This window comes from Alligator mississippiensis, chromosome 8 (genome assembly GCF_030867095.1).
Source record: "Alligator mississippiensis isolate rAllMis1 chromosome 8, rAllMis1, whole genome shotgun sequence".
NCBI lineage: Eukaryota > Metazoa > Chordata > Crocodylia > Alligatoridae > Alligator > Alligator mississippiensis.
The window spans coordinates 1,029,725-1,052,489 of record NC_081831.1 but is presented as its reverse complement, the minus strand read 5'-3'; the positions used below and the strand labels follow the sequence as shown (position 1 = coordinate 1,052,489).

General features: G+C 54.7%; 1 protein-coding gene across 3 annotated transcripts in view; it reads left to right on the top strand.

Moving 5' to 3' along the window:
• TBC1D16 (TBC1 domain family member 16) overlaps positions 1–22,181 on the top strand; it is a 33,836-nt gene extending 11,655 nt beyond the window's left edge. For 2 of the 3 annotated variants that reach the window (XM_019488661.2, XM_014608596.3), the window contains exons 4-12: positions 13,331–13,528; positions 14,065–14,212; positions 15,176–15,343; positions 15,991–16,139; positions 16,921–17,055; positions 18,049–18,235; positions 19,403–19,582; positions 20,624–20,770; positions 21,532–22,181. In XM_019488661.2, the coding sequence (XP_019344206.1) occupies positions 13,331–13,528; positions 14,065–14,212; positions 15,176–15,343; positions 15,991–16,139; positions 16,921–17,055; positions 18,049–18,235; positions 19,403–19,582; positions 20,624–20,770; positions 21,532–21,777 (1,558 nt within the window). In that variant the 3' untranslated portion in view covers positions 21,778–22,181. The remainder of the gene's footprint in view (positions 1–13,330; positions 13,529–14,064; positions 14,213–15,175; positions 15,344–15,990; positions 16,140–16,920; positions 17,056–18,048; positions 18,236–19,402; positions 19,583–20,623; positions 20,771–21,531) is intronic. The other variant, XM_019488663.2, reaches the window with a different exon arrangement.
• The last annotated feature ends 584 nt before the right edge of the window (positions 22,182–22,765 follow it).

Genomic DNA, 22,765 nt, shown 5'->3' with positions numbered 1-22,765 from the left:
CATCCACGCCAAGCTGGTCCGGATTCGCTGACATCCCCCAGTGCCGGGTGGGGGGTGCATGTGCTGCTGTTCCTAAGCACAAGTGGAGTAATCCCAAAGGTGCTGCTGAGGTTCAAGGCTGCCTGCACCTGGTGCAGGTTAACCTTTCTGCGCCTCAGAAATACCCAGAACACATTCACACTTGTAGCTGGGGTGGGATTTACCCCTCTGCAATGGGCTGACCTGAGAACGCCCCAAGGGGGTGGGCTGTAAAGGTGGTGTCAGGTAACCAGAGTCTGAGGCTGGGTGTCAAGGCCCCGATGTCTGAGCAGTTCCTGTGTGCTCTGCATTGCAGCCACTCCTGGGAAGGGTGCTTCCAATTAACAGCAGCCCGACACGGTCTTTTGAGGCAGCACTTTGTAATGGGCGGGTGGGATGCGATGGGGAGAGAGCTCCAGCATGCAGCAGCAGTGTGGAAGGAGTCTGTGCGTCTGCCGAGGGCTCCCTCACCTGGCCATAGAGCCGAACACACAGTGCATGAAATGCCCAAGGCGATTGTTCAGTTGCACGGTGCCAGCATCGATCTAAAAGCACGTGGCCCTTGCTCCTCTGAAGAAGTTGCCTCTTGTGCCAAATGCTGAAAGGGGCACATTTGTCTTTCTCACGCTAAATCCAGCCTGTGGGATTAAAGCCATGCTGCTAAGGTTTTTTTCCAAGCTATGTTTAGAACGCCCTGGATTAATAATTAACATCAGTTCTAATGACCTGGCTTCATGTGTTCATTTATTCTTCGCACTGTGCTGAGTTCAGACAATGCAGTTGGCTTGACTTGGGCTAGTTCCTAGTTGTTTTCATGTCACAGTTCTCCTGTGTTAGCACAGTGTTGCATTCTCTGGGTGCCCGGGCTTTGTTGGTTGTAAAAATGGCTGGGGTTTTTGTGGGGTGTTGGTTGCAGCTGTGTTGGTCTAAGGACATAGGCCAGGGGCGGGCAATTATTTTGGGCAGAGGGCCTCTTACTGAGTTTTGGCAAGTCATCGAGGGCTGCGTGACAGGCAGCCAGAGGCAGATAAGTATTCATTTTCTAAATGTTTTAGGGGCCCCACAGGCCAGGTAGAATGGCCTGGCGGGCCACAACCAGCCCGCAGGCCGCATTTTGCCCACCCCTGACATAGGCAGACAAGGTTCTTTGGGTAAATGCAATGTCTTCTATTAAATGAAAGGCTCAGTTTGTCTGGGAATGTGCAACAGGCTTTACTTTCAACAAAACGTGCAGCTTCACACGCTTTACCTGGCTCTTCCTCTTGAAAGCTGCAAAGCTCCCATGAAGATGCTTGCAGTTCGGTTTTGAGAAAGCAGTTTCCTGTCAGGATAATGACTGAATAAATCCACGAGGATTATTTTATCCACGCTGGTGTTTAGTTGTTTGCCGCTGGCATCTCTGTTCCAAGCATTGCGTGGAACTGCTGAAAGGAGCAGTCGAATTACAAGACGGTTGGGCGAAATGCTGGGTTTTATTTGACCTAAAATGTGAGTTCGTTAAAAGCGAGTTATCCCAAAACCGAAATCTAGGGAAAATGCTTCCATGAAGGCTTTTCAGTGCCAGCCAGAAGCTTTCAAAAGAGAAACTACTCGTCTGTGGTTTGTATTCCTAGGCGGTCCCTTGGTATTTGTCCTTATAGCACAGGAGTGCCTGGCAGTGCGCTGGGTTTATGCTGGACTAACCCTAACCCTGAGGTAGGGGCGAGCGAGGCTCTTTGGGCATCCTGGGACAGCAGCGGCAGTGAGACCAAGTGACAGGCTCAGCACCGCAGAACGGGCACCTGGGCCAGGTGGGGACTGACAGAAAGGCTACAGACCCCTAAAATAACAAGGCAGCTCTTCCCTCTGCCCTCCATTCAGGGAGATTTTAAGCCTAGGAAGCTAGTGAAACATCAGCAAGGTTTATAAAATGCCCAGCATTCGTGATTGCGGTGGGTGTAGGCAACAGAGGGAGGGGAACATGATCTTTTGGTCTTCCCAGGGTCTTGCTGGTGGACACGGGCAGCCTTCCCTTCCCGTGCCCGTCAGTTCACCTAGCTCAGGGGAGCCTTCTAGTGGCTCACCAGCCGCACTCCCGGTGCTCCTGCCAACCTCCTAGATGCAGCTTGGAGAAGTTTTCAATACACTGCAAGTGGGAACAGGCTTATCTGTTATGTGCTGTGGATTTAAAGGCCTTTTGCAGCACATGAGGCATAAGGGATGGCTTTGGGCTGCTCTGCCTGTTTCTGTGTCAGCCTGCTCCTTGGCAGGGCACCTTCATCCAGAGGGTTGCAGAGCAGGGAGTGTGGACCCTGGCTTCCTTGACTGGTTGCACCTAGAGCCACGTGCATGCGACTGGCCTTGTTTGTCGTGTCCCTTTGGTGTAAGTCTGCCTCAGATCTGGAGCGTGATGGGGATTTGTGTTGCTGCCAGGGTGTCTCTCTCTCTCTCTCTCCTGCCCTCTAAGAATACAAGTTTCAGTAGGGCTTTTTTGCCCCTTCCTTGGTTGTTTTCCTGCCAAAGTCTGGACCCCTCTCCCTGCACCAACTCACCGAGCTGAAGCGATGCCTTTCCCAGGCATCTTTAGTCCAGTCGTGCTCCTTCCCATGGCAACAGGTGACGCAGCTGGAAGTAGACGATCCTGCGGGTGTGGAGGTGGGGCACTGGGAGTAAGCGCCAGGTGCTGCCAGGCTCCCAAGGAGACAGGTGTTGCAGACTGGGGTGGAGGCTGGAGGCCTGGTCGGGAGCCTCTCACATTAGCGATGCAAACCAAGAGGTTTCCAGGAAGAGCAACATGCAGTAGCATCACACCAGATGCTTTCTTCCTGCTGGCACTGCTTTTAAGGTTCAGAGCAGAAGGGCATGCCCTCTCTGCAGGTTCTTGGTTCCCTGCAGGCTTCCCCCGCCCGGTCTGCTCTTTTCCTCTGCAGGGCTGGACGTGCCGCTTGGGTTTTCCTGAACGTGGGAGGCAGCTTTGTGCTCAGCCTGCCATCTTCCTCATTTGTTGGCCCACAGAAAGGCGTGCACGGCGTGCACTGACAGCATAGTGGCTGCTTCTTTGGTGCCTGCGTTTTTACAGGGACGTGATGGCATGGGAAATAAATAGGTTCTTTCCTCCCTCCCTCTCCATCCAGTCCAGCACTGTACCTGTGGCAGGGGGCAGGGAGTGTCGTCTCACAGCTCAAAGGGGCCCAAGTCAGGACTCCTGGGCTCTGTCCCCAGCTCTGCATCCAGCCGGTCATGTGGCCATGGGCAATGCACTTAGCCTCTGTGTCCCCGTCGGTAAAGCAGGGTAGCAGTGCCTCCGCACGATCTGGCTGGTGAATGTCACCCAGAACATAAGACCTGGTGCTAATCTGCAAGTGCCTTTCCCAAAAGCTTCTGGTCTTTCACCGACTTCAAGGCTGGGTGATGGCTTGCAGACTCCGCAGCCTTGGCCCTGGGGCAGTGGGACAAGGCAGCGTCTAGCCCTGGCTTGGGGACCCAGTGCCCAGCTGTGCTGACGATGCATGAGCAGACCTGTACCAGAATGAGGGGGCACCCATTGAAATTAGCAGGAGATGGGTTTAAAAGAAACAAGAAAATGCCCTCTTTTTCTACGGCACATCGTTAACTTATACAACTCGTTGCTGCAGGAAGGTGTCAAGGGAGAGAGCATATCCAGGTTCAGAAAAGGACCGGACAGGTTTATGGAGGATAGATCTGTCAGTAGCTGTGAAATGGAGCCACTAGAGATGTTTCCTCTGGCATCTCTGAACCAATAATGATAGGTGCCTAGGAGCGGGGTGGATCACACTAGAGCTGTCAGTACTCTCCCTCTAAATCACACTAGAGAGTTCAATGCTCTCCCTCTAAATCATCCACTCCTGCCACTGTCACAGATGGGATCCTGGGCTTGCTGGACCGTGGGTCTGACCCAGCGTGGCACTGCTTACGTTCATATGTACCCCTGTGCCAGGTCCCAGGGCAGGGCTACCAGGGACACAGAGGAGCATGAGCGGCTCGGGGCCCCAAAGGGAGCAGACCCGAGTGTTACGTGTGCAGAGTAGATGGCGTTTGCAAGAAGGGGACCTAACAGGACGGTGCTCTCCCGCAGTCCCCGCAGCTCCTAGACAGAGATGAGCCTGGAGCACAAACCTTCTCCTTGCCTAGCCAGGCGAGATGCCAGGCCTGGGGAAGCAGCTGCTTAGGATTCTGGCGTGATGCAATTTTCACCGACTGGTTGCATGGCCTGTGGTTGGGTCTCTTCCCAGGGAGCTCATCAGCTGCCCTGTGCGCAGAAGGGAGCTGCTGGGTGACGGAGGGCAGCAGCAACTGTTGCATCATGTTATTGTGGCAGCTCACCTGCGCTGAATAATCAAGAGGCAAAATTACAGGAGAACGAGCTGAGATGAACGTGAGCCGGCGGGGTCCCCGCGGAGTCTGGAGGGGCCTGGGGATTCGTCCTTTCTTCCAGCAGCCCTGCTGCGATGCGAGTGGTTGCAGCCTTGCGGTGATGGGAGCCAGCGAGCAGATTCAAACCCTCCTACAACCTATTGCAGCATCTTGTGTCCTGCTGCCTGTGTGTCTTGTGTCCGACAAGCCTGGGGGCAGCACCCCGGACAGGCCCATCGGGCTTTTTGGTACGAGACCACCGGCATGTTGTCTAAAATGTTACTAGTGTCCAACCAAGTGAGCTGTTTCTCACGGAAATGTATGCCTCTCCGAGTCAGTTGGTCTATAAGGTGCTACTCTCCCCTGCCTTCTGCCTAAAACTTCCTGCATCAATCAGTAAAACTTGAGTGTGATCTCAGCTCCGCACCACCCAAAGCAGACCCTGGGAGCTCCTCGCTCCAACGAAACCACCAGCAAGATCTCCTTGGTTTCCCCTCTGATTCGGGGCATGGACAGGCTGTCGGGTGATGGGACTGGGGGCATCAGTGCCATGGAGGAGGGAGGGGAATTCAGGACGCTGCAAAGGCCCAGGGATCCAGATGTCACCCTGTGTAAATATTTAAACAGCAGGAGGCTGTTTTTCCCCTTTGGGTTCCTGCCAGCTTTCCATGGAAGAGAGTCGTGACAGCTGACTCAGGCGCAGCCAGCGTGTTACAGCGAGGCGCGAGTGAGAAGCGCGGCTTGAAGTATGCATCGAGAGCAGAGGAGGTGCAAAAAGCCTGGGGAAGGCGCCAGGGGGCAGGAAGCCCAGCGAGCCTCGGAGGTGGTGGGGGCAGTCTGGCCTGCTCCACGGGGCTTTCCCGGAGGGGTCAATGGCTCTTTTGAAAACGGAGCTTTAAACTCTTGCTTTTACGGCGAACTCTGTCTCCCTGCGATGAATGCAGCCTCTGAAAGAGCAGATTGGATGGCGACCCGGTTTCCAGCCCCCTCTTGATTGTTTGCCCTGGGCCATCTTTGTCCCGAATGCTCCGCAGAGATGCAGTTCCCCGGGAGACACTTGGCTGACGAAGGGCATCTCTGGAAACCACCCAGACTGCGGTGCCTGCATGCTCGGCTCTAGGCCGCTTACGAACTTGGCAGCGCTCCCTGAAGACGGGAGGGGAATTCAAAGTGTCCTAGAGTCCCGCCGCTGGGTTTTGCATTGCACCGAGGAAAGCATGCCGGCCGGTTCCCTGCCACGCAGGGCTGCCAGTGCTGGGTGCAGTGTCAGCCTGCCTGCAGCTGTTCAGCCGGCGCTCCTAAAGCAAGGCAGCGTAGGCTTTGTGATGGGCTTGGAAATACGTGGCTGGCCTCCAGAGCCGGCCCGCCGTGGGCTGCCCGTGGCCAGCAGATGGCAGGCGCCTCCCAGCGCAGTTCCAGCCAGAGCAAGGTGAGCCAGCAGCAGCCGGAGGAGGAGGAGGAGGAGGTCTGCTCTGCCCCGCGCCACCCCCACTCCTCCTGCTTGGACCCGCTGGGAGGCAGCAGGAAAATGATGTGCGAGGTGTTAGACCAGGCAGGCACCTGGCAAAGTCGGGCTCCAAGTTTCAGCCGTCTTCTGGGGAACGTCGACGCTTACCTTTGTTCTCGCGGTTCTTGGGGAAAAAGCGATCTTTTTGATTAGACCAACTAAATAGCTGGAAAAAAAATGCTTTTTGCAAGCTTTCAGGCACAAGCGCCCTTCCTCGGGCAAAGGGAGAGATGTCGAGCACGTTGCTTGTGTCAGTGCTGTTCTCCGCCGCCATCCAGCTCAGGCAGGAGAGGTCCCCTCCGTCTCCTGGCAGATCCCTGCACAGGCGATGTCTTGGTGGATCAGATCATCAAAGGAGCCCTTGATCAAAGCGCCTGCTGTGGTGCTGCTACTGCAGAGCCTGTCTCGAGGGATGCGGCAGCTGACCTTTTCTCCTCGGAGGGGCTGCGACTGAGATCTGCAGCATCCGTCCTTCGGATCAAGGACCGTGCAGAAACACAGCCTTGCTTCCTCTCCTGTGGGGCCCAGCAGGGAGACACCCCATGACACAGCTGAAGTTTGGGCTACGTGCTTAGGTGCCACGGTGCGTTTCCAAGGAGAGCGTTGGCCTTGCTGGTCCTGGCGTACAATACCTGCTGCAATGCTCGTGCTGCAGAGAGCACACCTCATCGGCCAGAGAGCATTACGCAGGTAGTGACCATCCCTGTTTGGTCGCTCATTATTCACTTCCGTGATATAGCCAAAAGCCTTAATTCCCAGTATTTGTCCCCCAGAGTCCGTCCCCCCCCACGGACGGACGGACACGCTTCCCACATGCTTGGGCTTTCCTGCGAAGTGAGAACGCAGTAAGCAGCTGCGCTCTTCCTGCCCCTCCTTTGCCTCCTGGCCAAACAGCCTTCCCCCGAATCCAGAGGTGGTACAACATCAAAGCTGGGTCAGGGATGTGCGTGCTTCTTCTGAACCGTTAACTCCAGGAAGGAAATAGCCCATCTCCTTTAAGAGTGGCTTTCGTAGGGATAGATGGTCCTGCCCCTGCTCGAGAAACCTGGGGCTTTTCTGAATGCGACTGATTTAGAAACCAGTTTGTTTTATGAGACGACATTGCACTGACGTAAGCCCCTTTGCACCCGTGTCCCGGCAGCCTGCAGAGGGGGATTGGACCACTTGAACTAGGCTGGTTCCTAAATCAGCATCATCCTAATACAAAACTGCCTGTGGGCCAGACCTGAAAGGATCGGGTTCATCCTCGTTACCAAAAGCATTTCCCAAGGCGAAGGGTGCCATGTGTTTCACTCGTCCCTTATGGGCAGCGGTGCTCAAGGACTCTGGTCCTTCAAGAGGATGCTTTGAGCAGCCAAGTGTGATGGGCAGGGTTAGAGGGAAGGACAGAGCTGCTGACTGCTTGGAGGAGCCTCGCCATGCTGTCGTTCCCGGGGGATTGGTGCCATCCTTGGTTTGTTGGTATTAGGGTAACACCCAGAGGCTGTAATCAGGGTTGGAGATAAATCATGCTTTGCCTTCATGCTTAAGTTGGCCTCGTGCAGAAAGAATTTTGTTTCCCCTGTAAAAGTCCCACTGCAGTGTGTGCAAAGCAGTCTGCACAATCTGTCACCTTGGCTAAGTCCTTGCAATTAGAGCAGTATTAAGCACTGACAGTAACTCTGAAACCTGCTTCTCATCAGCTCTCCTCTTTCCCCTCTCCTTTCTGCTGCCTTGGAGAACTGTATCCTCCAGGGAGGCCTCCGAGGCTGCATTGTAACGGCAGCGGGAGGCTCCCTGGGTGGTGCTGCTGGTGCTGCTACCGGGTCAGCAGCCTCCCGGGGTCCAGGGACTTGCTGAACTCGGTCTGTTGGTAGAAAGTCCCTCCGAAATTCCCAGTTCGTTGCTTGGAGCCAAGAATATAAGAACAAAGATAATCTTCAGGGTTTTCAAGGGGCTGGGGTTTCAAAGGCTTGATTGTAATTAGCATAATTAGCTCAGAATTTTATTTTTGCGTGGAGAGAACTGCACAAAACCCCCTGGCAAAATAACCCATTGATTTCAAAAATAAAATAAACACTGCTAAGAAAGCTCCTCTTTTCCAGGCTGGACTGGGCTGAAAGGTAAACATTCTCCTTTGGGCCGTGCTGAGAAATCACTTTTTCCATCTAAGGAATTTTTTTTTCAAGTGTTGCATTTCAATTGATTTATTAATGAGTTAAAGCCCAGGCATGAGGTGCCCCTTCTCTGTACGGACTGCAAAAAAACTGTTGTTCGGCTGTTGAAATGCTTTCCTCCTTCGAAGCGAAGGTAAAGTATGCACCGTTGAACAGCATACGCTGGGCTTAAAAATGATTTGTTGTGTTTGGCTTTTCAGGGACCGTGTGTGTTTTTATTCATTCAAACTCCTATCCTTGCTGCTGCAGCCCCAATGTCACAAAAGCTCACAGAGAAAATCCATGCTTTGGGTTTAGCTAAGCGGACTTTACCTGTTTAGCCGCCTGATCTTTGAGAAAGGTAACTTGTGTTTAACAGCGAACACAAGCGTACGTTCAATATTGGGCTGCTCTTGGAAAAGGGGACTGCAAGGGGACTCTAAGTCACTACAAGTCCTGGGGAGTTTTTTGCTTCCTATTTAAATGCAGAATTACCAGCTCCAGGATTTTCTGTTTGGTTCGTTTGCCGTGTAGCAGCGAGGAGACCCGGCGGAGGTAGGTATGCCTGTTCTTACAACGCCCTCCATTCCTGCCTGAACTCACTTGGTGTCCTTCCAGGCTGCTGCTGCGTCTCAGGAAGAACGAGGAGCCCCAAAGCCTCCAGTGCAGCGAGGCGTCTTGCTTGGCTGTTTTCGTATGCTGAGGTGGGGGAGAAAAGGTGGGGCATCCCAGAGTGCGCTGATTCCTCTGCCTCCTGCCCACTTTGTCTTTGTATGCAAAGACTTTGGGTATGGATCCAGCAGCCAGCACGAGCGCTGGGTGCTGTGCCCCCGACAAAACTGCAGGAAGGTTTGGAGAGAGAAAGCCGGCGTACCTTCATGTGGATTTGAAACGTCCACTTACCTCAACATGAACTGCTTGATCTTTGCTTCTCATGAGCAAGCCGATTGTGTCAAAAGGTGCAGTGGCCAAATCCAGCTTTCTATAGCCCGTCTTGCACTGGGAGGTTTTGATGGTATGCAGAGCATCCTTGTTTAATACAAGACCCCATCCCTCATCTCGCTGCGACAGTCTTGCGGGCAGAGGAAGGAGGGGAGCGCGAAAGTCTCTGCCTTCCCTACGGTCTGTGTTTCTGTGACGTGCTCTAATCATGAAGCTTTTTCTGTTTTCTGTCCCTGTCCAGTGGGGAGCAGATGCCAGTTCAGTCAAAATACAAGCAGCTTGAGAGCCGAACAGTTTCGACGGTAATTATAAATCGCCTCTGAAAAGTGCCCTTGAATCTGCTCCCTGGTGCAGAGTTTCAACGGGGAAAATGATTTTTTTATAACGTATTACTTTCCCTTTACATTGAGCTAAGCAAAGCAGGTTTGTCAGCAGCAGAGTGCTCCTAATTTGGTCTCCAGTGACCTCTGCAGCCATGATTGGCAGTCTGTTGTCAGGAAGGAACTTGCGCCTGTACGATAGGAATGAGCAGAACAAATGCCGCAGGACAGCTTCGGCTCCCTGGAGAACGCGGGCTAAAAAGGTGAAAGAAGTGCAATTACAGGAGGTTTTCAGCCCAGAAAGTTAATTAGCTACTAAGTAGCATTTAGCGCAGTTCAATGTGAAGGAATTTATGTTTTGCAAGCAAACAGATCAATGGCGGGCCCGTGGAACGTGGCTTCTGGAAACCCACGCCGGCATCGGAGCGCTTCGTGCGGTGACGTCCCACGAAATCTTCCATGGATTTCCCTCCCGTGCCAGCAGGGCTGGGGATGCTCCCCCCACTCGGCACCACTTACGTACTCACATGCACCTCCGCGGGTCTTTATTCTGGCGTTACGTTTAAAGAGACACATTCCACTTCTTCAAAATAAATGAAATAAGTTCCTTCCCCTGTTCAGAAAAGTCTGTGTGAGCAGGATCTGCGGGAGTTTTTTGAGGCGGTACAAAGCTTCAAGCATCTATTCCAAATCTTATCAGCCTGCGGGGGATTTAGGAGCAGGTTTTAACCTAGTTACTACTCTCTGCTCAGCAGGTATGAATGGATTTTAAAAAATTGCACAAGCGTAATCCTCTTGCGGCTCTGTTTTCAGGGATATAGCCAGCCAGGATTCCCAGAACAGTGAGTCCATTGTCGTTTCGCTGTGCCTTTGATCCTTCTTTTTGGGGAACGGATTGTGAAGTGCAGAGGTATCGAGACAGCCTGCTCCGTCTCAGATTGTCATTTCGCTCAGCCCACCTGACGTGGGTGCTTTCCACAAACTTGCAAAGATGCAGCGTTTGTAAAGAGCCGTCTCAGCAGGCCGATTGCTCTCAGTCCAGGTCTCTGATATCGCTTCCCTGTGTCTTGACGGTCACTGCAAAGGGATTCGGGATGCTTTGGGCTTATGACAATTATTATGACAAACTCCTGCTTGTGAGGCTTCACCCTACCATCTTCTTAAGGGTTACCAACGTGCCAAAGGGGATGGCACAGGCACGCAGCCCGTCATTAAGGACTCGTGAGAGAGCGCCTGTGGTAGCACTTGTTTTTAACTAACTAATAGGAGGGACACTAACCTAAGAGGAGCAAAGAAACTTTAGGAAGGAAATGAGCCGTGAACGTGCCTGTTGCGCTGGGGTTTCTGCTTTCAGCTTTTCCAATTCTGCTGATAAGCATTTGGTTTTTCTCCAGGTCCCTTCACTCCTCTGCATAAACCATAGCCCTGGCTTCGCCTGTTTTGTCTTTTTTATTAATCCCACAAGCTAATATCTCCCTGGAACGTGTTTCTGCGGTGCTAAGGCTGCTTTTGAACAGCACAGTCTAATACAAATCTCAGGTCCAACGAACATAACACCGGCTTTCCAGTGGTATCTTGCAAACCTAGGAGCATTCTCCCTGCCTGCATGTGTCAACACAGAGGTGACTCCCCAAAAGCACAGACTTAATTAATTAGCATTGGCCTTACTGCCTAAGAGCCCGTCCTTACAAGGGACAAGCGGGGCTGCACACAGATGAGTGTTAACATTGGTTTACAAAGCAGTTTAAAGCCATTTTCCAATGCATTCAGCACGTACAAATGGAAAAGGGCTTATGCTTAAACATAAGGTGGAGTCTTTTTTAAATTCATGGAGTGATTAACCTAGGTAATTATTGAGCGTTAGTATTTATAGAGTGTGTAAAATAACACTTTATATATTTGTGGTGTCAGGTACATGCATATATTACCAAGTGTGCAGTCACAAGCTTTCTGCTTGGTTTGCTGCTTTGCTTTCTGCTCCCAGCCCTCTCTGCTGGCATGCTGCCTGTCCCCTTCCTGGTCTGCCACACACAGAGGCTTCCTGTGCCACTCGAGGGGCAGCATGTCCCCACACTGGGAGCATACATGATGCCCTGTACAAGTATTAAATGCTGCTCATGCATCTAGTGACTTGATGCACTTGAACTGTGGGGAGTTTCTCACGGGAATAACCTGCTTAGTACGTTCACTTCCAGCCTCTTGTCCGTTTATTTATTAGATTTATAGGCTGCCCTTCTTTGTCTTTCTGACCACTTGATCTCCTCAAGGGCTGTAGGAATACCTGGGTGGTTTTGCTTAGTCTTTAAATGAGTTTGAGTCATCTCTTCCTGGAAAATCCTGTGTTACCAGCTGTGGCTTCAACCTGAATGTTGCTGTGTAAAATCCAGCTGCTTACGGCAGGCTATCCAGCACGCGGTGCCTTTTCCAGGCTGTTTTCTGCACTAACATATGGTAGTGAGCATTCCTGGCAGGCGTTCCACACCGCAGATCCAGCCGATAAAGCAGCACTTTGATTCTCACAAACCCAGATACAACTTGCCTGGAAATGCGTGCACAGACGACGAGGCCTGGCTGCACTTTCCGCTTAACACTGGGAGGCTCCAGGCGACTTTCGGATGAAGTGCAACATTGCAGAGTGGGTGAATTGGCCCTGTCTTGCCGGAGGCGTGATCCCGGCTTGCATTCTTGTGGTGCCAGGTTGTGTCCAAAGATCTCACTTCGATTGTGTCTCACCGGGATAATTAAGCAGCAGAACAGGCGTGCATTAAGTAGTGGAGCTGGTTCGTTTGGGTTAAGATCTATTAAGACCTTTTTATGTAAAGACTTATGCAGAATCAAAGGAAGGGGAGGGATTGATTTTGCATGTGTGTGGGCACTGAGGTTTCATGTCCTCCCCTGGAACTAGCCTGCCCATTCAGCCTCTGTTACTAATTTCACCCTCAGCTAAGGGGGATGTCCGCAGCCTGTTCATTGAAACGCAGTGACCTGAACGGTGGGTGGATGCTGGAAACACAGCCTAATGGCCCTCACTTGCGGGGCACGGTAGCCCGTCGCAGAAAGCTTCCTGACGTGGCGCAGCGCAGCCGCATGCTGAGTGTGCGAGTCTCAGCGCTCAGTGCCTACATTGTGAGATAAGCGGATTAGAAAGCACTGCAGAAAGTGGCACTGTGGGGACTGCCTTTATACCTGCTCCTTGTCTTGTTTTGCAAACCCTGATTTCACAGTGGAGCCCATTCAGGCCTCGCTCTACAACTGTTCACGGGCCTTGACCTCTGTAAGAGCCGGGGGGGTCACGGTTTCAGAGTCACTTAGTTCTCAGAGCAGTGACGCTTTTCTTCAGGGACGGGGCTGGTTGGCTTTTAATCTAGGTTCAGGCTTCCCCTTGGGGAAACCCTGAGTTCATTTAGCTGCTTAGCTTATTGGAAAACAGTCTGGTTCTGGTGAAAGGGCTCTCAGATGGTTTCCCAGTCCTCTGTATTCAAAGGCTGACGCTTGCAAGTGGGAGCTTGTCTGAAGTCCCCATGCGTGAAGCCAAGCTTCTGAGTGGATGCTAGGAAATAAGCTCTAGCAAGTGAGTCACTTCCCCAGAAATGTATGTTTTCATCGTGCGGGAAGGAGGCTCTTTCAGTTCTTCTGGTACCAAGAAAAGCGACCGCGCGCTGCCTCTCGAGTGTGCTCCCGGGTCCTGCCCCAGCTGAGGCCCAGAGCTGCTGGGCTCCGTGCAAAGGATTCTGCTAGGACTATGTGACACAACATCCTTTCCCTCCAGGCTTTCACTGCTGCAGCCTGGCGGGGTTGCTCTGGTCACCTGGGCCAGGGGCGGAAAAACAGGGAAAACATGAGCCCCAAATGCAGATGTAGATGTAGGCACGTAGTGGGAAGGGAAGGTGAGTGTCCACTGGCCTGGCTCCCCAAACTGCTCCTGGTTATGGTACAAGAGAGACCTTGCTGGCTACCAGAGAGGTCTGAATTCAGAGGTTACTGACTCTCCACCTTCCTGGGGTGACTACAGACTCTGTTACCTGTGCTTAACGGTCCTCCCACCCCTGCTCCAGGGAGACGTGTGACAACCACATGACCTGCTCCACCAGCTCTGCCTCCAGCCTCGACACCAACGCCCACTTCCAGGACAACAACGGGCAAGCGCAAAATGCCCGGTGGGACGAGCAGCAGAAGGTGTTTGCCCTCGAGCAGATCTGCGGGGTCTTTCGTGTGGACCTTGGCCAGATGAGGTCCCTCCGCCTTTTCTTCAGGTGAGAAATGCGTTTTCCTCGCGTCCCGGGGCACTGCCCGCTTGGAAACAGCAAGGCTAGTTCGGGTCCAGGAAACGCCTTGAACCCCAGGCCAGTCTCTCCCTTCGCCAGTCTTCTTCCTGATTTCTCCAGAAGCTTGTTGTGCCTTCCCCATCTCCTAGAGCGCCCGTGTCTCGGAGCCGCCGTCTCCAGGAGCGTGTTGTGCAGGCGCTGGAAAGGCTCTGGCAGACCTGCTGCCACCCGAGGCGGGGATGCAGTTCCTTCCTGGGGTCGAAGGCTTTGGCGTGGGAAGAGGAGGGAGCATGGCTACCCCACTGCTCCCTGGAGAGCGCTGTGCTGTGGCTGAGGCCGTGACGGCCTACGTGCCTTGGGCTGGGGAGGTGTTTGGTCTGCCTGCCTCCATGCTTGTAGTTTTTTCTTTGAGGTTTCCGTGCCTTTGTGTTTCATTCCAGCTGTGTCCTCCCCTCCCTCGTCCTCTCCTCCCCGCTGAGAAAGCCGGCTCTTACCTGTGTGTTTTCCCTTCTGCTGCCCCGCAGTGACGAGGCCTGCACCTGTGGACAGCTGGTCGTTGCTAGCAGGGAGAGTCAATATAAGATCTTCCACTTTCACCACGGTGGCCTGGATAAACTGTCAGAGGTGTTTCAGCAGTGGAAGTACTGCACGGAGACCCACCTCAAGGATCAGGTAACCAGCCTGGGCCACGTGAGAAAGAGGCTGTCGTGCCTGCCTTCTTAGCCAGGGCTGAGGGCTGGGCATTGAAGAGGTGTCTTCATGAGTGGCTTTGACAAGTATGGGCAGGGCTGCAGGGTGCAGCACAGGTCGGGTCTTTGCTTGGATGTGCTGGTCCCTCTTCCTCTTGGTCCTGGGTACCAGCATGGAGAGAACACCGCAAAGGCCCGTACACGCAGGTCCCTGCTTTGCTGGATGCTGGGCCAGTGCTCGGGCACTGGGACTAGATGGCTGCGTTGCCAGCGCTGGATCCAAAGCCCCGCGCCCGTCTCATCTAGTTGGGGTGCCCAAAGCCCTGCACCTGGAAGGGGTGTTTTGACAAGGCACCTTGCCAGATTTTACTGTCTCCCCACAAATGTGATAAGAGCGCTTTAATTACCCATTACGTGCTTATTAGAAACAACAATTTTTACACTCCTGTCTTCCCCCCCGAATCGCCTGCTGCTTTCCTCGTTGCAGCCGCGCGGGCTTCGGCCGGCACAGAGCACCCTTTGATTTTTCAGTGAAACGTCAGCTGCAGCTTTGCGCTGAGATCGCAAGTGTCTGGAGAGGGGACTGGGCTGTGTGGCGCCCTGCGTGCCTCACAGCGCTCCCTTTGTATGGGCCCAATCACATGTAATGTATTGCCAGTGTTTCTGGCGGGCGAAGCTCGGCTGTGAGCAGCATTCATTCAGTCTCGGGGGGAAGCTGAGTGTGTGTGGGGAGGGGGATGTGGAAAGAAATTCTTGTTGGAAGTTCTGCCGTTGGCAGTGCTGTGGTTCTCGAATGCCTCGAGTAGCTCTTGCTGTTTTGATTGGTGGGATGTCAATCAAATCCTTCCCAGGCACCGAATCTTGGGGCTCACCTCGGGAGCTGCTCTGAGAGCTGCTGCTTTGCAGCCGTCCCCATCTCTTCCCTTCCGCTCTGTCTCCCCTTCAGCAGCTGACCGACGAAAGGACCTGCATGCAGTTCTCCATCCGCCGCCCCAAGCTGCCATCCTCAGAGACTCACCCGGAGGAGAACGCGTACAAGCGCCTCGATGTCTCCGCCTGGCTCCATCACCTGAACGAGTCCGGGCAGGTGGAGGAGGAGTACAAGCTGCTGAAGGTGAGGGTGACACCAGGGGCTGCCCGGGTGGGTTTGCTTGTCTCTTAGTGGGCAAGTCCCTGAGTGGAAGTGACAGCAGTTGACTTCATGCTAGGTCAGGCCCTGGGGTCTTGGTTCTCAGACTTATTCCTGGTGCCCGGCTATGGCTCTCACAGGAACTGCATTCAGGTCACCATAATGGAGCATCTTCCTGAGCTCCTTCCACTGCCTGTTGGAATAAGTGGACTGGGAGGGTCCCATTCCTGTACAATGCAGCGTGAACAGCTGTAGAAAGCAGCCGAGGCTCCTACTCGCAGCCCTTTGTGGGCCTGGGCAGGACCCTGTCCAAGCGCTGAAAGAAAAGTTTGCCGTGAAACTCAGCGTCTCCAAGACTGGGGATTAAGCCCTGACATGAGAACGACACGTTAATCACAGAGTCCCTCCGGGGGGGTTATTGACATTGAAATGAGCCCGGTTTGTGTCTCATCTGGGAATAGAGCCCAATACGTTCCTTCTACACATGTGCAAATTTGAAAGAGCTTGAATCAAGGCATCACTTGTCAGAGGCGGGTGGTAAAGCTGCAGCAGCCCAGGGGCGGGCGGCGTCTTGGTGCAGCCTGTGGGGCTCTCCCAGTTGTGTCTATCGCTATTTGCACTGCTCCTTTCAGGCCATTTTCTTCGGGGGGATCGATGTCTCCATCCGTGGCGAGGTCTGGCCCTTCCTACTGCACTATTACAGCTACGAGTCCACGTCCGAAGAGAGGGAGGCCCTGAGGGTGCAGAAGAGGAGAGAATACTTTGAGATTCAGCAGAAGAGGTAACGGGGAGCTGCCTTCCGCTCTCCTCACCTCGGGTCGGGTCCTGAAGGGACAGTGTCTCCATCTTGCATTACACTTGGCTTTGAGACCCTCCCTGAGGTCATCCCACGGGATGTCCGGCCTTGTGGCCCCCATCCTGGAAGAGGTCCTAGATGAGTTGGACACTTTCTGGTGTTTTGTAGGGTTGATGCAGAGGGGGAGGCGCTCAAAGCTGGGGGGTGGGAGAAGGATGGACCGAGGGGGTCTGTTCTGACGTACCTGGGCACAGAGGAGCTGGGGCCTTTCAGCTCATCCCTCTGGTCATTCAGATCCGTGGAGATGACTGTCCCTAAGTGTGCAGGAAAGCTTTTCTCCCAAAGGGAGATGAGGAGAACACGCTGTGCTTAGCCTGGCAAAACAAAGGTGAGGAGAGGCTGTGACCGCTCCTTATAACATGTCCACGGGGGAAGCAGCTCTTTCAAACTCGAGTGTTGGTCCAGGCACAAATGGGGACGAATAAAGACAGGCTGGGAACGCAGATTTCTGATCATCCCAATGGCCAGGTCCAGGAACAGCCTCTCAGAGTAGTTTGGATAAACTTATTGGCAGAGGATGCTAGACCCGTGTCTGACTGGGACTGTTCCGCGGCTGCCGGTGAGAGCTGGGGATGGACTCGGTGTCTCCAACCTTCTCTCACAGTCTGGGCATCATGGAGATGGGGGAGCTCAGTCTGCCTCCGGGACAGGGAGTTTGTGGTGTCTCCCTGGGCTGAGCGCACTCACGGGGCTGCTTCGTTTCCAGGCTGACGATGACCCCCGAGGAGCACAAGGAGTTCTGGCGCAACGTGCAGTTCACCGTCGACAAGGACGTGGTGCGGACCGACCGCAGCAACCAGTTCTTCCGTGGGGAGGACAACCCCAATGTGGAGACCATGAGGTGATGCTCCTTTATGGAGGGTGGCATCTGCCTCAGCTAGAGCTTTCCCTTCCAAGATGCAGGAAGCTCTGTGGGCAGGCCTGGCCAGCCGGCCCCTCTTCCCCTACCTGTACCACTTCCCTCTAGCGATGTCCCGTCTCCCTGGCCCAGTTCCTTGTGGACAGGGCAGCCAGGAGGTGGACACCAAAGGGTGAGGGCACTCGAAGGATAAGCTGCCACTGAAGGAACACAGCAGGTGCCTGGGTAAAGCTGAGGCTGGCAGTTTGCAGCTGCTGGGGTGAAAGACCAAGCTCCCTAGGACCTGGCTGGTCTCGCTGGAGCTGCTGCACTCGGGTTCTGGCGCGTGGTTAGGGAGCAGCTAGATCTTGCCTGCTGTAGCGGTTTGGGCACTGGGGATGGGCATGTAGTCCCTGCCCCACATTGCTTCTGTTCCCATCATATGACTCTTTACTGTTTAAACTGCTATTTCCTGCCATTTTGATTTCCAGCACCTGCTGTCCCCTCCCCAGCTCTTGGGGTTTCCCTCCTCTAGAGCTGTTTTGTGTTTCTCTCCCTACCTCTACTATGCTTCTCCCCTGCCCTGCTTCTCGGGGGCAGGCAGCCCACCTGGGGACTGGGTGGTCGTGAGTCCTGGTCCCAGATTGCTACAAGCTGTTTGGAAGTCTGGCTGGCCAGCCAGCCCCTCCTCAGAGCTGGTACAAGGCAGTCTAGCTCTCCATGGCCTTCCTGGCATCTGGGCACTCTCTCCCCACGTGCCATGAGGTGCTGTGCTGGAGGGCGCGCGGCCCTGGGGCCTGCAGCGCGCTGTGCAGCTGCTCAGGAAGCCGTGTGCTTTCCAGCTCTAGCTGCGTCCTTCATGCTTGAAACAGCAGGAGGGATTTTTCAGTTGCCTGGGTCTGCATGCTGGGTGGGATTTGGAGGGGGGAAGTGGGACTGAGTCACCTGTGACAGGTGCCCGCTGGATCTCACCCTCTCCTGTCTAATGCCTCCTAGGAGAATTTTGCTGAACTATGCAGTGTTTAACCCTACCATTGGCTACTCCCAGGGGATGTCTGACCTTGTGGCCCCCATCCTGGCAGAGGTCCTGGATGAGTCGGACACTTTCTGGTGTTTCGTGGGGTTGATGCAGAACACTATTTTCATCAGCTCCCCCCGGGATGAGGATATGGAGAAGCAGCTGGTGAGGCCCTCGTTCCTTCCCTTAACTTCCCTCCTCCCCAGGCTGTCAGAGGGATGTTGGTCTCTGATCGGTGCCAGGCAGCACCACATGAACACGGCTGTACTGCTTGGGGTTCAGGCGGTGCAGTCGCAGGCTGTGTCCGGAGGAGGGCCCATCGTCTTTGCACTGTGCTGCACTTAAGCCAGCTCGTGCTGCTTCTCAGAGGGCTGCGAGCACTGCGCTGCACTGCGCAGCTGTGCTAGTTGGAACCAAAAGCGCTGCACTTCCTGCTCCTGGGCCTGTGGAGTGTCTGAGTCTGCATCCTGGCCTTTGCTCCTGGGAGGTTTATTTAATTCCTCATTATTTGGCTGTAGACATGACTTAGGAATGATCTGATCCAAGCTGCAAACTTTTCCATGGATATCTGTTTTTAAATGCACCGATAACTGTTGTCTGTGACCAAGGTTTCACTGACCCAGGGCATGTGGAGAGCTGAAAGCCTGGCCCAATCTGCCCGGTGGCATTTCTTAAAGTAGTGGGTTCTTTTAAAAATCTAGATGCAGCCCCAGGCTGTCGGGGGAAAGCTAATTCCATCCTGGGCTGGGCAGTCCTACCACATTGCTCCCAACTGGAGACATGCTGTCCTGGTCACCCCGGCCTCCTCTTCCCATGGAAAGCTGCTGTGAAAGTCACTGGTGGCATGTGATGTTCCCGTGTACACATGCATCCCCAGCGTACCCAATGAGTTGGTTTTCCAATGCAACGTCTGCACCACCCAGTGAAAGTCAAAACTCAGCGTTGCCAGAAATAGCCGCCTCTGTCCTGTTTTGCGAGGCTGCACTCAGAGCTCTGAGTCCCAGGCTTCCTTTTTTTAGCAGCAGCATTAAGAGCAAAGCTGTAGTGGGTTTGGTCTTCCCTCTCTCCTTGCTGAATCTCTGCAGGGGCCTGTAAGGCTCTGTCTGCACTGACGAGCCAAGGCTGGTCCTTATTGCAAAATGTATAACAGGTGTGGCGTGGCTGAGGCCTGAATACCAACATGGGGCTTGTTGAAAGAGGGGAAAAACTATGTCCAACAAGGCTGGAGTGTGGTGATGAGGGACATGCCACTGGTAGGCATGTGCTTCTGGGTCTGGGGCATCACCACAGCCACGGGGTGGAGGATGAGCTGAGTGATGGCACCTTTTCCAGATGTACCTGCGTGAGCTGCTGCGGCTCATGCACCCCCGCTTCTACCAGCACCTGGCCGCGCTGGGGGAGGACGGCTTGCAGATGCTGTTCTGTCACCGCTGGATCCTCCTCTGCTTCAAGCGCGAGTTCCCGGAGGCGGAGGCCCTGCGCATGTGGGAGGCATGCTGGGCTCATTACCAGGTGAGGCTGCAGTCTGCAATACGGTGCACCACAGAGCAGGTGCATGCCCTGGGCTGGCCCTGCACTCATGCATGCAGCTGCCTTTCCCCGTGCCCATGCAGTATGTTGCATGAGAGAGCACCCACCCAGGCAAAGTATCACTGCACAGACCCAGCCCCCTTTTCACTCCCTGAGTTGTGACTGCGATGCGCTTAAAATAGCATCTTATCTTTGCAATGGGCTGGTTTTATCCCCCGCCGCTTGCTTCAGAAGTCATTGAAATCAATGCAGATTGTACCCTGGCTTGGGGCTTGATTGAGTCCTGGGGATGATCTGGCTCCTGCTGCAACCCATCAGTGCAAAAGGAATCGCCTTCACTTTTAAGTGGCAATTGTAGCTTGTTTCCCCAAGCCCTGGCCTGCTGCTGTGAGCACTTGCAGGCCTCCAGGCTAGCCACGTGCAGCTGAGTGCTGGTCTGCTCCTGTCCAGTGAGCAAAAGGCCAGGGACACTTGGAAAGGCTTCTTCATCAGCCCACACAAATTATGTTTGTTTCTGCGTAAATTAGCCTGCAGAACTGCCCTCCGAGGGCTGCGTAGGGAAGTCACGATGGGCTTGCCCATGCGTTTGGGGTGGGAGATATCCATCTAGATGGTGCATCTGTGTGAGGGACCACATGCTCTGTAAGGGCTCTCCCCTGTCTTTGCCTAGCAAAGAATCATGTCCCCAGGGGGGCCCAACTCCTCAGACCTGCAAAGCACCCATCCTCTGCAGGGTGGGCCTCAGCAAGCGGTTTCCCACTGGGGACCCAAAATAATGGGTCCATTGGAAAAAACGTGACCCTCCTCTTGCTTCTGTCCTCTGGGGGGCAGCTGCTTGTGGCTTGGCTCCAGTGGGAACTGGCTTGCTATTCACCACTAGCGCACATCCCAGACAGGAGCAAAGTTTGTGTGACCAGGGCTCCTTCCCGACCCAGGAGTCTTTCCAGGCTGGGTGGGGGGGCAGGGCACTGGGTGCCCGAAGCATCCCGTCCCATAACCCATACTCCTGCTTTGCTCTTGCAGACCGACTACTTCCACCTTTTTATCTGTGTGGCCATCGTGGTGATCTATGGGGACGACGTCATTGAGCAGCAGCTGGCCACCGATCAGATGCTGCTGCATTTTGGCAACCTGGCTATGCACATGAACGGGGAACTTGTACTCAGGAAGGTCAGTGCCGTGGGCTGGCGTGGGCTGACCTGTCGTGGTTCTGAATGCGGGAGGCCGAGCGGGAACGCTCCCATTTCCCTGTTCCTGCTGTTCCCTGTGGCCCACACCGGGGACGAGTGAATGAGTGGTGTGGGGGTCTGTCTATAGGCAGCACATTGTGAGACCAACCCTGGGAAGTGCAGGGAGTCTAGACATGCCACTCAGAGGCAGGATAACACACACGTGCATTCAAGGGCTGGAAAGGGAGCCTGCAGCTCTTCAGCCCTGGGGTGATGCCCCCTGTTCAGGTCAAGCAGGAGTGATGAGAGGCGTGACACTGCCCTGCATGAAGAGCAGTGATGGTCTCAGTTTAGTGCTCAGTGACGCCAGGTGATGCCCTGCACACACGTGTGCACACGCACACCCCCCTCACTGCGCAGCTGAAGGCAGGATAGGCAGCAGACTTTCCCCTCTCCTCCGTGGTCGCTGCACCGCAGGTCTGGGGCACGTCAGCCAGCAGCAGGCAGGAGCTGTGCCCAGTGTTGTGTGGGCTGGGCCGGCTCTGTGGCTGACCCAACAACTTCACCTTCCGGTGGCTGAATGCAGGCAGTGCTGGAAATGCCTCCCAGGCCTCTTTTGGCTGCACTTGGGATCCATGTCCCCCCTAGCCAGGCTCCTGTGGATCCTCGTGTGATCCAAAGGGACCCACGGGCAGCCCCGGCCCCTCGAACGTGTGCTCTGGCCATGCCACTAATGAGCTTCCACTCTTCTCGCCCCTCCAGGCACGGAGTTTGCTGTATCAGTTCCGCCTGTTACCGCGCATTCCCTGCAGCCTGCACGACCTGTGCAAGCTTTGTGGGACCGGCATGTGGGACAGCGGCTACATCCCGGCCGTGGAGTGCTCTGGACATCACCCCGAGTCAGAGAGCTGCCCCTACGGGGGCCTGGTGGAACCGCCTTCCCCCAAGCCTGGAAACGAAGGCAAGAGAGGGCTGAAATCGCGGGACGTCTTTGCTTTCCGGAAATAGCCCTGGATGACTGGCACGCGTGGCAGAAGCAGGGGACGTGGTCAGGCAGGAGACACGTGGAAGGGAAAAGAAAGGGAGAGTTTCTCAAGCCTTCTGAGCTGAGCAGGAACGGCACAACGCGGGTCAGACCCAGAGCAGTGACTGCGCGCCTGTCGGTCTGGTTTGCGTTTCTGCTGCTGGATCGGAGCCAGGAGCCCCTTGCTGAGCGGTACCAAGAACTGCAGACAACCAACAGCCTTCGCAGGTAGGGTAGGGAGCTGAGACCCGGGGAGACCTGGCTCTGCACCGCCCCTTCCTCCTGGACACAGACATTGCTTCGACCAAAACTCACGGCCCTCCAGCTTCTGTGTCAAGCCACGATTACTCTGAATATCTCTGCCAAAAAATAAAGTCGCTAGCTCTGGGCTCGTGGAGGAGCTGTTTCTATGGGCCGATCGCTGCAGAGTTGTTCTGTGTTGCGCGGGACGCGGGGGCAAGTGTGGGCTGGTTTCGCCTGGACCGAACCTGCCCCCTGCCCATGTGCAGGGAGTCCTGGGAGCCTCCTCCCAAGGGGTCATGTTCTTGTCTTCCTCCACTCTCAGCAAAGCCCTTTCTGGTGCTGATAGCTGCAGAACGGAGACCTGTTCAGTCCAAGGGGCTCAGCCCCAGGTGCCCGCAGGCTGCCAGGGGGCTCCTCTTCCTCTCTGCCCCCCCGGTATTTTATGGTGCAGCCCGTGTCTTCAGGGAGGCTCCAGTACCTGCTTTCCAGGTGGGGACCCCTGCGCAGCAGCTGCATGCGAAAGGAACCAAACTGCACTGCAGCAGCCAGCGCTCGGGCCCGTCTCTACTCCCAGCCTCCGAGTGGGAGTAAGGGTGGCTACTGCCCCTCTTCAACGCTGGTCAGGTGCAAATGCTAGGCTGAGACGGGTTGGAGCACGCAACTTCAGGTCAGCAGTGCAGGGTCCCTGGTGAGCCCTGGAGGGGAGAGGGCAGCTGCAAGGGGTCCATG